Source organism: Amphiprion ocellaris, chromosome 8 (assembly GCF_022539595.1).
Source record: "Amphiprion ocellaris isolate individual 3 ecotype Okinawa chromosome 8, ASM2253959v1, whole genome shotgun sequence".
Classification (NCBI taxonomy): Eukaryota; Metazoa; Chordata; class Actinopteri; family Pomacentridae; genus Amphiprion; species Amphiprion ocellaris.
Genome location: NC_072773.1, coordinates 33,013,993 through 33,029,130, shown reverse-complemented (window position 1 = coordinate 33,029,130; position 15,138 = coordinate 33,013,993). Strand labels below are relative to the sequence as shown.

Below are 15,138 nucleotides of genomic sequence, written 5' to 3'. Positions count from 1 at the left end.
ATTGTCCTGTTACTGGTAAGAATGGACTCGTGACCGCAGTGTTTGAAGTGGGAGGATTGCAGCAGCAGCAGTCATGTGGAACTGGATGTTCTCCCTGAAATGTACACCAGGTACCACTTCTGACCAATCAGGAGTTTAGACACAGTACAAGTATATAGTTTTACAGACATTAGTCATAAGCTTTTTCAAAGAACAAACTGTGTTCCATTCTAAGAACCTCTTTTGATGCAGTTTCTGTTCCTCATTAGGAAAGGCTACGCAGTAACTTCGGTGGAAGGCTGAGTGTTGTGTTAAGAGACTTCACTCTTGTCAGCATTGGTTGGGCTTGAAGAGTCTGAAAATGCTGAAAAACCTGGTGGTGTGGAGTCAGAAAGACATCTGGCTGCTCTACCTGCTACCAGAAAGACACACCTGAGTCTCTGACACAACGAATGCTGGATGTGTTGCAATGTGGGAAATACAAGAAAGAAGAATGTGTGGGACAAGGTGATAATATATCCACCTGTACAGACATTTTTCATGGCAGATAAGATGACTGAGTACAAATGTAGCTTTCTATTTGGCTCAGTTATTTGAATTAGACATGCCAACACACACAATACCAGCAGCCGAAAACCAGCTGGCTGAACAGGAATGTATTTCATTTTGATCTGTTATTCTTGTACATTTCCTGCTGTGACAAGGCAACACGTCTGGGGAATTTCTGTGGAACAAGTCTTGTTATTTACTTAGGACGACTATTCAAATAACCTGCTGAAGTATTCTTTTAAATAGGCCGTAAGTTCTGCAATCACAAATGTTCAGTAGGTCAATTGCATCCGATGGAACCGGTAAGATGAATAAAGCTCTTCATCAAGCTCCCTCTGTCCAGCATTGCAGTCACAAGTTCTTTGCCTTCCAGACCAGCATCTTCTTCTAGGACCTTCCTTAGTGTTGGGCTCGGCCTGCCAGCCCTTCTGTTAGTATCAGGTTTCCATAATAGTACTCAACCAGCTGCTTTGTTGTGTCTCACCACTCGTCCATCCAGAGCTAGTCTACGTTGTCTAATGATGATTGACAAGCATGCATGTGGACCATGTAGCAACTTGTTGGTGAGGTGTGATTTCCAGGAGATGTTTTGTACCATCAGTAGCATTCTGGTATCAGTCCCATCAATTCTTTTTGAGAGAGTCTTTGATAGTGACCAGGAATCAGATCCATAGAGCAAGATGGATTCCACTATCAGGACAAAAGATGCAGAAAAAAATGTTCCCATAAAGTCCCATAAGACAATATCACAAACAAATAACTACTAATAATAATTAGATAATTCTCCTGTTTATGTTGCTGACAAACAAAAAACAAGAAAATAAACATTGAAAATTCTATCTCTGTTTAGCCTAATAATAACTAACTAGAGCAACTTAGAATAAAAGGATAAATGTGTTATCCTGACTACTTGGCTGTTACTATTAACTTTACTAATAAAGAAGCCAAGTTCTATAATACATCCATGCACACAATAATTTCACTGCAGCAAATATCTTGCCAGTTCTGATGTGTGCAATTTTTTGAGCTTGCCTCAAAAATGTGCTTCTTGTGGGTGAAAAATAATTCCTTGCATTGCAGTAGGGCCCTACCTACTGTCAGTGCTCAGGCCCTAATGATCCCTTAAATGCAAGGTTATTAACAAAACATTCAGGGCTCTGATCTTGGCCACCCAGGAATCACAAAGCCACAGTGTCCACAGTAACAGATGTGTTGTGTGGATGTAATCTGCAGGGGAGGCAGGATAAAAGTACATTTTTGTTGTTCTGGTTAGAAAATGTTTCATTGCACCAAACTGTGCACAAAAAGTTTTTGAGCTGTTCAGCTGGTGACAGATTCTCAACCGCTGAGTTAATGCACACTCTGGTCAGTTGAGGCTTTAAAGGACGATGCTCAGATCGCGTGACTCCTTTGACCAGTGACTATAAATGTCCACTTTAAAATGCAGCTTTATTCAAATGACACAAGGTCGCAGGTGACAAGAGAAAGATGAGAACAAACTGATGACATGATGGATGCTGGTGTGTCCGTTAGGGTCATAGTCGAACTCTTTAATGTCCACAACTTCACCATTTGTTGTCTAAGCGATTATTCCAGACATGATATGACCGACAATCAGCCACATGATGCTCTGGATGCCTGGAAACATGATCCTGGTTCCCAAAATGTCCCACAACTTTATGGAGTCCTCTAGGAAAAGTAGGACAACAATCCACAAGCAGCATCAATCTTGTTGACTCGATGTGCCGTAGATAAGTTGTTCCTGTGATTTCTGCCTATTGTCATTTCCAGCATACTGCATACCGGGTTGTTTTACTAGGGGCTGTATTTCTTGTGTAATGTAATTGTTAATTATTTAGTTTATACTTTAATATCATTTCTGTTTTGTTTGTTAGTCATGTTATTTTCAAAGGCTTTAGTGTGTGATCAGAATGACAAATTACTAGATCCAGAGACATTTTTAAAATTATTCTTACTTAAAAAATAAAAATAAAAATAAAAATAAACAAACAATAAAAATATTATTTTCTAAGGCTTTAGTGCCCACAAAGCTTTAATGTCATTTTTCTTTTGTTATTTAGTCATGTTATTTTCAAAATGATCAGAATGACGAATTAATAGAGCCAGACATATTTTGAAAAATATTCTTACTTTTGTAAAAACAACAACAGCAAATAAACAAACAAAAAAAAAACCCCAAAAAACCCAATAAGAATATTATTTTCATAGGTGTTAGTGTCCACAGAGCTTTAATGTTATTTTTATTTAGTTTAGTCATATTATTTTCTAAGGTTTTAGTGCATGATGGGGATGACAAATTAATAGATAGATATATTTTTAAATTATTCATATTTTTAAGACAATATTAATAATAACTGTTATTGTTTATTCAGAGAAATATCTGGCAAAAAGCATTTCCTTGGGGATAAATTAGTTCTTTTCTCCATATCTTATAAATGTAGTGGCCATCAAGGTCATTGTGCAAACAAAAACTATATTTTACATTGTTTAATAATACAAAACACATATGGTTCAGAGATGTGAGTTGTATTTCTTTAGACGTTTCACCCTGTAAAACCCAAATATCAAAAAAATGAGGAAAAATAGCATATATTTATATATAATAAAATTATTAAGTTTATATATATATATATATAAAATCTGTAAAACCAAATATAGAAAAAAATAGCAAAAACAATATTTATTTAGATATAAAAAACTAATAATTTGAAAATATTTTTTAAAAAGTCATATATATATATATATATATATATAAAAAAAAAATTTGCAAAAATAATGCAAATAATAAAAACTAATAATTTAAAAAATATATATGCATATAGTCATATAATCTGTAAAACCAAATATAGAAAAAAATAGTAAAAATAATATGTATTTAATTAGATATCAATAATAAAAACTAATAGAGCTAAACAAAAAATAATAAATATTCTATATATATAATCTGTAAAACTCAAATATAAAAAAAATTGCTAAAATAATATAGAGATATAGTGATATAGATTTATTTAGATATAGATAATATAAACTAATAATAATAAAAAGAAATAAAACTGATGTTGTATTTTTGCAACAGTGGGTTTTACAGGGTTAGTCTCATGCATGGTGACTCTGGGGGCCCCGGGCTGTGGAGCTACGCCCCTGTCCCAGCTGTGATCCTCCGTAAAGCGGCAGCTAATGGGTTTAAATGCGGCGCTGCGGCTTCTGGTGACCTCTGTCTGCCGCAAGGGAGAAGGGCTCGGCACCGGACTGAAGCCACTGACGGCATGCAGCCATCCCGACAACCTCGTGGACACCGTGTTACCGTGACAGCCGCCCGGGATACATCGTGAAGCAGCTTCTCTCCACCGGGAACCAACCGTCTATCGGCAGCGCTCCGTCCCGGACGATGCCTTCCAGCCGCACCCTGACCGTCCGCTGCTCACCGCTGCTTTAGCCGTTAGCTCGTCCTGCCGCCGTGTTGTTGTTGTTGTTAGCGTCGGCTAGCCGACTCTTTTATTTATTTATTTAGTTTTTTATTAGCACACAAGCTAGCAGCTAATGTCTTTAAGCGGCTGCGAGAGTCTCCACCACCGCCACGACCACGGGCTCCCTTCGGTCGTGTGATGGAAGGACGCGGGGAACGATGCTGAGAATCCTCCAGATCCTCCTGACAGGTAAGCTAATTAGCCTTAGCTTAACCTAGCTAGCTGCGGAGCGGCTAGGTAGCTTAGTTATGCAATGGAATAAGCAGCAGTCGCCTTAGTTTAAGTTAGCACAACTGTAGCGGTCACTGAAACATCTTTAACGTGTATTTTACAGGCTTTGAGGTCGTGGGAATATAAATTTGCGTTAATTTTGGAGGCTGCTATTAAATTAACTGATTTAATAGTGAGTCCAAACCATGACAGTAACTAAGTGGGATGAACACGCTTATTAAATGCTTCAAAGGAAGTTTCATTCACAAGTAAACAACCTCATAAAGAAGTCTGCTCATTGTGGAGCTAATGAGCTGCTACTGCTGGCATTTTAAACGGATTTAAATCTATAGTTGCCTGATCACAATTTCCTTTCTGTCTTCCAGGGGCTCTGTGGGATGGAGTCACTGCCTTAGGTAAGCCTGGGATTGACATAAAACCAGAGGTGTTATTGGGATTATGACACATTGGCGGATCATCCCTCAATGTTAAGATTTTTATCTGATAATCACTGTACTGTGTGAAGCTTGGACACAAGAAAAACTCAATGGTCTTTTGTTTAATTGTAAAAAGATCTGACTTAGTCGTGTCTTTGTGAGTCTGAGCATGACATTCTACAGTACACACTTTTCAAGTTATTTCAGAGTAAAATGAATCTAAAATGTGACACACTGTCCTTGGCAAAGTATGTTTAGTCCACCTTAATAACGCAGAATCAAAATCAGCTTCATTTACCAAATATGGGATCACCTACAAGGAATTTAACTAAGGCTTTTCTCTCAAAGTATTTATACAAAATCAAACACACCTGCCTTTAAACAACGGCAACAAGCTACAGAAAGACAATTAGATGTGCAAGGCTCCAGTCTAACTGTCACTGGTAGCACCGATGCGACCAGCTTTCTATTTATATAAGGAAATAGTTATTTAATGCCAAAAAGCATCAGTTTTGTCCCCTTTGTGGCTGTATTTTGAGTTGGTTTGTACCTGAAGTGAAGGAGAAGCTGCTTGATGAGAGATAGTTGCCTTTTCTGTTTAGTTTCAGAGCGATGACAGATGTATTTTGGGTAATGAGAACATTTAAAACGATCACCTCAAGCCGTGTAAGTTGCTATACCTCAGACAGACTTTCATTATCAGATTATCCATAAAACTGCACCTTGAATTACTTTTCAACCCTCCAAAGTCCTTCACCTGTGCGATTTATTTTGTACAAATATCGAGATATTACAGAACTTTAAACTGCTGTATTGTCACAGGCAAAACTCATCACTTGCTAAACATCTTATGAATAGACCCCACACTCACTGATGTTTCCTAAAGGCCCCACATTACAGGTAGCTGCTGCTGTGAGCTCAGACAGGTGTGTGACCAAAAAGGACCTTGAAAAGAGTAAGCTAGAGCGATCTAACGTTAGATTTGTCCCAGATGAAACCAAGTAATATTTTTCTATATGCGTTCTTTTCTATGAGCGGAAAAATAGCACGTGTAAGTGCTCTTTTTATGAGAATACCGCATTTTTCTGCGTAAATAAAGAGTAGATGGTGTTCATGTAACGGTGCAAAGCTAAAGTCATTATTGTGATTAATGTTCAGTTAATTTTGCGGCCCTTCTTCTGCCATTTTACGTGAGTGAACTGCTTTTTTTCTTTCACCGGTTCAGCGTCCTTTGATCACCAGGTGTCTGAGTTAGAATACTCTCTGTCTACCTCTTTCCTCATTTTCTTTTTAAATAATCAGCTACAGATCACTGTGAAGGAAAAATTACTCTTCTCCTTAGTTGAAGACATTTGTCAACTGCAGTCACCTTAAATCAAGTTGTAGGTCCTATAGATCACCTCATATTATTTTACAGGTTATCACTTTTGACTCTTGTTCCTATTTGCTTCTCCCAAACTGAGGCTGTGAACATGTTTATGCACTGTGTGTCCTTAGTATGGCCCTGAGAAAAGCAGATGCTGTGAAGACAAATGCTGTACTAAAAACATGACTTGGTTATGATTAGACATTGTCTAGTTGACGTTCATGAGCAGACAAATTGTTTCCATACTGAGCTGTACTCTAAATATGGCATTCCTCCCAACTCCTTATATCCCCACAGTCGAAGAGAATCCTCAGAATTGATGCTTTCAATGCTCACATGAACGTGTTGCTTTGTTGCGTCATTTCTCCTGACGTCAGTAAACCTCAGCCTAAGCCATCTGAGTCTCTGAATCTGCCTCCTCACTCTTCTCTCGACATTGCAGAATTTCCATAACAATCACTTTATGTTTTTAACACACATCAACTACACCATTTGTTCGGACACTCTAAAAAAAGGTCGCAAATGCAACCATTTTGGTCGCAGTCTGGAGCCCTGCTGTGTGTAAAAAATAAGTAAAAGGACAATGTTTAAAGTATTTAGTGCAAAATTCCAGCTACCCAAAGTTTAGTTCAAGTTATTAATACAGTTATTAATGACTTATATACTTGATGTGTGATATATGGAGAGAAACATGTGCTATACAGTGGTTCAGGGTTGGGATTCAGAATGAATTGTTCCTGTTTTACATCTGAGGGAGTGCACAGTGAGGTTTACATATCTACATATGTAAAGATTTGCCTTGAAAGTCCTTGTTTTCATAAATGTAATAGTAATGTGGGTGACCAACCCTTTAAATAGTCCAGAAGAAGAGATGGAGGTGGTTCTGAGAGTAAAAAGTTAACCCATAAAGTTGCATAACACAAAACCCCATAGAACTAATAATAATCAGACCTAATCTGCTGCTAAAAATACTGAACATTCTGTCCACATGGTGATGATAGATTATCTACCTACAACAACATATAATAAAACACTAAAAGTTGTTTTTATTTATACCAGGCTACCTGTTGCCACAGTTTGATCAGAAAGAGCATGTTAGATAGATAGTTTTAAGAAGCATCTAAACACGCAATATTCATCACTGATGCAGATGTCCTGCAGTGAGATCTCTGTAATAATAAAGCACTGCACATGGCATGTAAATGCATGAATACATGGAAATATTTTGACTTTAGTAACACATCGGATGCTTCCGAACAGTAAAATAACATCCCAACATTTTTGATCAACAGCGTCATAATAATCTTGAGGGCTTTACCGTGGGATTGGAATGACACGACTGAACCCAGAGCTGTTTTTTTCATTTAAATTTTGCTTTTGTTCAAGAAAAGCAAGGAGGATTAGATCTAGGGCTTTTCATAATACATCTAGGTCTAGAGCTTTAGATGCCCGGCCCTCACAGCGCGTCGTTATACACGGAATGCATCCACAGTCTTTTCTGTGCTTTGTGTGTCTAAGCATGGGTGTAGGATTTGTTTAAATATTGGAGGGGAGGTACATTAATCATGCAGTCGGGACTTCCTTCCCCATAAACATCAAACACTTTATTTCCTGCATTCCTGTAAAATTTTATGCACCAAATTGTGCCTTTACTACATCCATTTAGGATGGGAATGTCTTTATTTATTTAAAAGAAAACTTCAAAATACAGGCACTAGGTAATAATTCAAAATATTCCAGATGTTTTCCTGTAGATCATCTTTCCTAGTTTGGTATCTGCTGAGTCAAAACGCATCAGTCACAGATTACAACATTGTCTGTGATAATTATGTTTGCCACAGAAGATTCAGTGTTCATATGAGCTTGTGATTCATATTTTGGGATTGAAAAAACACCCAATGCTCGAGAAACTGTGAAAGTAATGGTATAGTGTTTCTTTTCTAAACTACTCCCTCTTAAATCTACGCCAGTGTCTCTGAGTACATTTCCTCTGATCCACAGGGGCGGTCAGACTAGCAGATGGGGATAACAAGTGTTCGGGCAGAGTGGAGGTTCTCCGCCACGACCAGTGGGGGACTGTCTGCGACCAAGCCTGGGACCTCCGGGAGGCCGACGTGGTGTGCCTGGAGCTGGGCTGCGGTTTAGCTGAATCTGCCCTTCACGGCGCAGCTTTCGGCCCAGGCAAAGGGGAGATCTGGCTGCGTCACGTCCAGTGCTCCGGACACGAGTCCAGTTTGACCCGATGCGCCGTCGTCCTCCAGACAAACTCCTACTGCACCCACGAGGATGATGCAGGCGTGAAATGCTCAGGTGAGACTCCTCCACTCTGGTAAAGCATTTAGTCTCCTCAAGGAGCAGTACCAGATATTTTAAATAACAAATTAAACAAACGAGAATCCCTCAGGATGTAGAAGACGTGGAAGCTGGAGGAGATGTTTGCTCCATTTTAATTGACACTTATAAAAAAAAAAACAAAAAAAAAAAAAACAGGAAATCAGGAAGTTTTACAACTTGGACAAGAAGATCTGAATGCACACATTATCTGGGAAACTGAGAAAAGTACATTTATTTTTTTAACCAAATTTTTATCTAAACTACATGTTTTTATACATATTTATATGCAGCTCAAAAATGGACAAATGAAAACATGCACATGATAAACATGTAATGTACAATTCCGCAACACAACTAACTCGTGGCGTCATCTAAACCCACATAAAGGAGGAGAATTTCAAATTAAGTTTAAAGATAAATTATATTAAAGAGCAGCAAGGGGTTATGAAACGTAAAAATACACAATCCAGACACAAATATCATTACATCTCCAAAAACATCTCCCCCAGCCTGTCAAATATGTATAATCAAATTAAAGTAAAATAAAGTAGCAGGAGCCCATAAATTCATAAAGGAACCTAATTTCAAATGGAGTTTTGCTGTTATTTCTTTCATTGAATACACTTTCTTTAATCTCTCTCTCCATTGGTGGAGGCTGAACCAAGACACAGTTATCATTTTCTTTGCCACCAGTAGTAGGATATGTAATAGTTATGCCTTTTTTTTAATCCATTACTCCTTTAGAAAAGTAAGTTTATTATCCAGTAATGGTGCATGTGTCAGATACACGGTACAGGTTGCATGTCAGAGTGATATCAAGAAGAGTACATTTGATGGATCATCCACGTTTTTTAATTGCCCTGTCTTTACCTTCAGGTACTCTCCTAACACCCACCCTCACCCTGCTGTCACCTCACACTGTGTTCTCTCCCGGGGAGGCTGTTCGCTTCGGCTGCAGCGCTCTGCTGGGCCACCACCTCAGCGACTTCCACCTGTACAAGCACGGAGTGTCCACACCGCTGGTCACACAGCGGGCGGACCAGGCCCAGACCAGAGTGGAGCTCACGCTGTCCGACATCGAGACTTTCCACCAGGGCAGCTACAGCTGTCGCTACAGGATCAAGGGCGGCTTTCCGTCTCAGCTGCTCAGCTCTCCGCCCAGCAACTCCATCAACATCACTGTGGGTGAGTTTGTTTACCTCACATTAACTCCACCGCCACATTGTATGCACATTATTTTGTTGTGCAACCTGTATTAGGCTATCTATGTTAGCATGCGGTGTTTGAGCCCCACCTTATCCGTCGCTAACCTCCCTGACAGCAGACTGATGACTGTGGAAATGCAGACGATTGCTCAGTTCTACCTAATCCAGTTAATAATTGGAGGAAATTTTAATACAAATGGGTGAAATCTTATTTTTGAATGTTTTGTAATGAATAGAGATTGACTGATATGTATTGTGTTTTGTTTTTTGTTTTCAGAGCCGATAGAGATGATTGGTAATTGAGAAAGATTGATAAGATAAGATAATCCTTTATTGTTCCCCATGCCAGTGGAAATTTCCATTGTTACAGCAGCAACATCTTTCACAGCAGCACTAAACATATGTATAGTAATGATAATAATAACAATAATATGTACAATATATACACGATTGAAAAATGAAAATGAATAGATACAGTATTGCTGCCTCGTCTCTGTTCGGTTAATTTGCCGGAGCTGCTCATCTGTTCCTGTCTTTCAATTTATTCGTGAGGTCTAGCCAGTCAGATAGAGCTGATGCATTGTCATGTTGCTTGAGACCACAGAGTGACTGCAGAGAAAGAGACGGCTACATCACAACCAAAATAGCACATTTAATTTAGTTTAATTTAATTTAATTTAATCCCCTAATAAAAACTAGCAATGCCAGTAATGGGAAAAATGCTTAATATCTGCCTCGATAATTGGTGGATCCTTAGTAATGATGTATAGTGGTCCCTCGTCTATCATGGGGGTTACATTCCAGACCTCCCGCGATAGACGAAAATCCATATTTATTTTATTATTTATATACATTTTAAGGCTTTATAAATCCTCCTCACATACCACACAACACTGTTAACACTATGTGCAGCGATCAGACGTCCAACGCTGTACACTACGCTTTTTATTTCCATTAAATATTCTTTTAATATGTCTTATTATTTTTTTATATTTTTTTTATATTGTTTTATTTTTTTTAGGCTTGAAAATGCTTATTTTACCGCAAAAATAATTAAAATAATGTAGCGATCGCAGAGCTGGTCACTATGACTGAACTGCTGTGTTGTGCTGTGTTACGTGTGGCTGGCTGCTGCTTCTCTCCTTGCTCTCTCTGGTCTCCCTCCTCCCTTTACCTGTGCAACTGCAGCACACCTGAGTGCTGTTAGCACTTAGGGAGGAGGAGGGTATTGAGGGAGGCAGGAGAGAGCAGCAGTCAGAGCAGAGATTTGAGCACCACAAAGCCACACATCCTCCCTGGACAAACGCATGAGGGGTTTTGTTTGTAAACTTTTCTTTTGTGATTAACATTGAGTTCTTCCTTTTCAGGTACCTGGTTCATTCCCTCCCCATGCATGTTTAGATTGCTGGGTTTTGTTGTTTTAGTTTGGCTGTGGTTGCTTGTCGTCCTACTTTTGCTGTTTTTCTTTTGTAGTACTTATTTGTGGTTAGGAAGTTTAGTATGGGGTGGTGACTGGTCCGAGAGCCCATTGCTGGGTCAGCCACGTTCACCACCCCTCTTTTGTTTCTTTTGGCCAGCAGCTACTGCCCCTTTACTTTCACCATTATTCCTACCTTGGCTAGTTGAGTTATTTGTAAATAAAGTTGGGTTTTCCCCTTTCTCACCTTACCCGCTGTGTCCGTCCAGTTCATATGTTGCCGGTCTCTTTCTTTGTTTGAGCCTTGTTCATTTTAAAGAGGCCGTAACATGCTGCAATGCACCATGGGAGTTTAGGGTGTTGGGGGTTTAAATGTCATTATTGTGGTTTATCTTAATGTTCCAGTGTTATTACTGTTTGTCTTTTATTGTGTTTTTATGGTTTAGGACAGCCTAGTTAGTTTGGTTATGTGTTATGTTGTCAGTGTGTATTTGATGACTTCCTGTCACATTTTCTATAGTGGTGCTAACTGTGTGTGTCAAAATAAAAGCATCTGCCAGTTGCTGGGTGCATAAAAGGCAGATATCCTTTCTCCAGTAGCTAGCCATAATAATAAATGTATAAAAGTACCTTTATACTGTAAAATCAAGCGATATGACGAAGAATTGGCGATACCAAATGCAATTTAAAAATCGACGATACGGTGAGACCGCAAAGGACCACTGTATACAAAATAAGGTGGCCAGATTTTTATTTCTGTGTTTCTTCAGTTCTTTTTTTATTCCATTTTAAAGTATAACCTTGACTAACCCATTTCATTCCTTGTCTGGCTGCTTGACAGTTGAGCTCTTAACTCCCCAACACTGGTACAACACATCCACTGAGGCCCCGGCTGGTTCCGTCATTAAAGGCCACAGTTTTAACATCACCTGCTCCACCCCTCAGCAGTATCCGGGAGGTTCTTTCCAGCTGCGTCTGATTCGCTCCAACGGCACCGTGCGCCAGTCTCTGCCCGCCCTGACGCCGTCTGTCACCTTCACCTTCCCCAGCGCCCAGAGCTCCAACGAGGGCTACTACTACTGCCTGTACCGGGTCCAGCTGGGCGGACGCACCTTCGTCTCCAGAGAGAGCCAGCCCCTGCCTATAGCCATCAGAGGTGAGACTGGGAAAGAAAATTAAATGTTTAACCTTCCTGTTGTCCTCATTTACAGGCACCAAAAATATTGTTTCATTATCCGGAAAAAATGCAAAAATTCTGCAAAAAAATTCCCCAAATTTCAAAAAATTTGCAAAGCCTTCAGGAAGAAAATTCCAATAATTCCTTAAAAGTTTCCCTTAAAGATTTTATTTAAACAAAATCCCCTAAATTTGGCAAGAAAATTCTTGTAAATATATTCAAAAAGGAGTAAAAATCTTCCAAAAAAATCCTAAAAATATCTAAAATGATTACATATATATCAGTAAAACTTCTAATATTTTCCTTTAAAAACATTCACAAAAAAGTTGACTTTTTTTTGTGAATGTTCTTCAGAAACATTTTTACCAAAAAGTGTTCAAAGATTTCCCAAAAATGTTGAAAATGTGGACATCAGAAGTTTCACTGTGAAAATATATATTTTTTCCACATTTTCAAACTTTAAAACGGGTCAGTTTTGAGACACAGGACGACACGAGGGTTAAGGTCTAACATTTTGTGATTTTTATTTTTTTTTTGTTTGGAATTGTATATGTCAAATTAAAAACCACTTAGCAGAAACCCATCCTGAAGGAAACTTAGAGATCCCTCTTCCCTCTCAGACCCTGATCCAGTACTCAGTCCGATGGTGATCAGCTGGCTTGTGTCCGGCCTGACGTTTGTTGTAGCCGTCGTCATTATAATCGTTGTGGCCAAGGTGCTGTGTAACAAGGAGAAGAAACCCTCTGAACTGGAGCGAGAGACCAGAACCTGTAAGTTCCTGTTTCCATCAGAAGCCTTTAAGCTTTAGACAGAGATGTCTTTTGTAGTTTTATCTGTGTGTACCTACAGTAATAAATGTGCTTCTGTTCACAGGTGTGGACAACACTTATGTCGCCTTATCGATTAACAAGCTATGATGGGGGACGCAGGCAACACATACATAGAAGTATTGCAGGTTAGTGCCGCAGTAGTTTTCATGTTTTGTTGTTTTGCAACAATAAATTAATGGCGATACAATATTTTAAAAAATATCCCTGACTTATGCTGCTCAATCATCATTTCTTTTGCTGTGACACAGACTCTCTAAAAGTTGCACCGTCGACAAACATGCATTTACACTATAATCATCTGACTAGACACAGGTGATCTCCAGCTGACTACAGTAATTAAGTGACCTCTAAAAGCAGTTGGTTGCACTAGTGAGGATTTAGTGGTGTCCTGTTATAAGGGGGTAAAGACTGATCTGAACGTGTTTTATTTTTCCACTTACAGGAGGTCCTCGGTTTACAACGTCCTCGACTTATGTCGTTTCGCAGTTACATCGGAACTGATTACGGGCTGTTCCTCGGTTTCATGTACAGCGTTTCATTGTTGCGTCAGAACTGGTTTAGTGGAACTAGTTGGCGAGCGGCGCTGATGATTACTGTATGTACAGTAGTCATGCGGCACTATAAGACAGCTTTGTTTATATTTTCGGCGATATTTTCCTACAAATTTGTGTTTCAGTGTGAGCTAATGACTGTTTTCGTTACTGTAGCTGTACAAATATGTAAACTGATTGATATCGTGATGCACGTAACGGCTTTGTTTACATTTTCACCAGAGTTCTGACTTACAGCGAAAATCAACTTGCATCACACCATAGGGATGGAACTTTGACATAAGTCGAGGACCCCCTGTGCTGTACATCACTTGGATCAATATAAAATTGCGGGACTTTTCGTACCATAGCTGACATTTTTGCTGTTTTCAGGCCTAAAATTAACACATAACTGCCTATAACCAAACACCACATGGTATTTTTACACAAAGATTCTTTTAAATATTATATATACAATTGAGTAAAACTGAAATTGAAAGTTATTTATAGGATATTGTGGTAAACCTGTTGACATGACAAGCGAAGGATGCCCAGATAGCTCAACAGGTTGAGTGTGAGACCCATAAACGGGGGCTATAGTCCCCCACAGTGGCCTGGGTTTGATTCCAGCTCACGGCCCTTTGCTGTACGTCTTACTCCCGTTCTTCTCCCTATTTTCTTGTCTGCCTCTCTACTAATCTGTTTAATAAAGCCAACAAAAGGCCAGAAAAATAACTTTAAAAGAAATGCATAGCGAAAGTAGCATGTTCATATTTAAAGACTTGCAAAAATTTCAGAAATCATGTTTTCATAGGAGCTCCTACTGGTTGTTTGTAAACTGCTCATAAAATCCACTTTGATACTGGTTCTAAAACAAGAAAAAGTCTACAGGAGGGCCTGTTAAAGCTTTAACTAATTGTGTGTATCCATGTTCTAAATTGAGCTATTTTGTGTTTTCCTATTAAGCAGAATCACAAGTGAGTGGACAGTCAGACAGTCTGGTGTGTGTCCTTCATGGATCCAGATGGCAGGAGCTGTAACAGAACCAGACGGTCGGGTTCATCGTCCACCTCGCCGCTGGAACCGCTTCAGGACAGCCTCGATGAGTCGACGCCACCACAGACTAAGACTGCATTGCAATATTCTTTCATACCAAACTTCAGGCTAGTTCCTGCTGGAGAACAGTGGACATCGTCGGCTGACTAGCCCTGTATCGAGGTGAGACGTAAACAGCCACAGACTGACAGACGGTAGAAGCTGTCGTTAGCTTCTGGTGGTCAATGGTCAAAGCTAGACGTCACTCACACCGGGCTACTGCTGCGACCAGTGGAAGCTCTAATGGGGAAACTGTGACATGGGTTCCTCAGGTCTCTGTGTAAACGCAGTTTAATAACATTGTTTTGTATTTATTAACAAGCAACACTAATAACAAGCTCCACTAGCTACTTATATACTCGCCCACAGATCAACCATCCTTAAAGGATTAGAGGACATTTTTATATTTCCAGTCGAACACTGCTATGCATCGTACTTCATTAACAGTATGTCCATTAATGCACTAAAGTGTGTAAGTAGAAGCTGTAGTTGATTAAAATGCTGCTCTTGTTGGAGCCTCT

General features: G+C 39.3%; 1 protein-coding gene across 2 annotated transcripts; it reads left to right on the top strand.

Annotated features, from left to right (window-relative positions):
* Positions 1-3,703: 3,703 nt before the first annotated feature.
* si:ch211-150o23.3 (uncharacterized) lies at positions 3,704-15,132 on the top strand. 2 transcript variants are annotated; one of them, XM_023272575.3, is made up of 8 exons: positions 3,704-4,205; positions 4,613-4,642; positions 8,031-8,339; positions 9,240-9,548; positions 11,827-12,141; positions 12,783-12,932; positions 13,036-13,117; positions 14,489-15,132. In XM_023272575.3, the coding sequence occupies exons 1-7, from the start codon at positions 4,175-4,177 to the stop codon at positions 13,077-13,079; spliced, it is 1,188 nt and encodes a 395-aa protein (XP_023128343.1). In that variant the 5' UTR covers positions 3,704-4,174; the 3' UTR covers positions 13,080-13,117; positions 14,489-15,132. The 2 variants fall into 2 exon arrangements, with proteins under 2 accessions (XP_023128343.1, XP_023128342.1); XM_023272574.3 differs by having other exon boundaries at positions 3,705-4,205; positions 14,492-15,132.
* Positions 15,133-15,138: the final 6 nt, after the last annotated feature.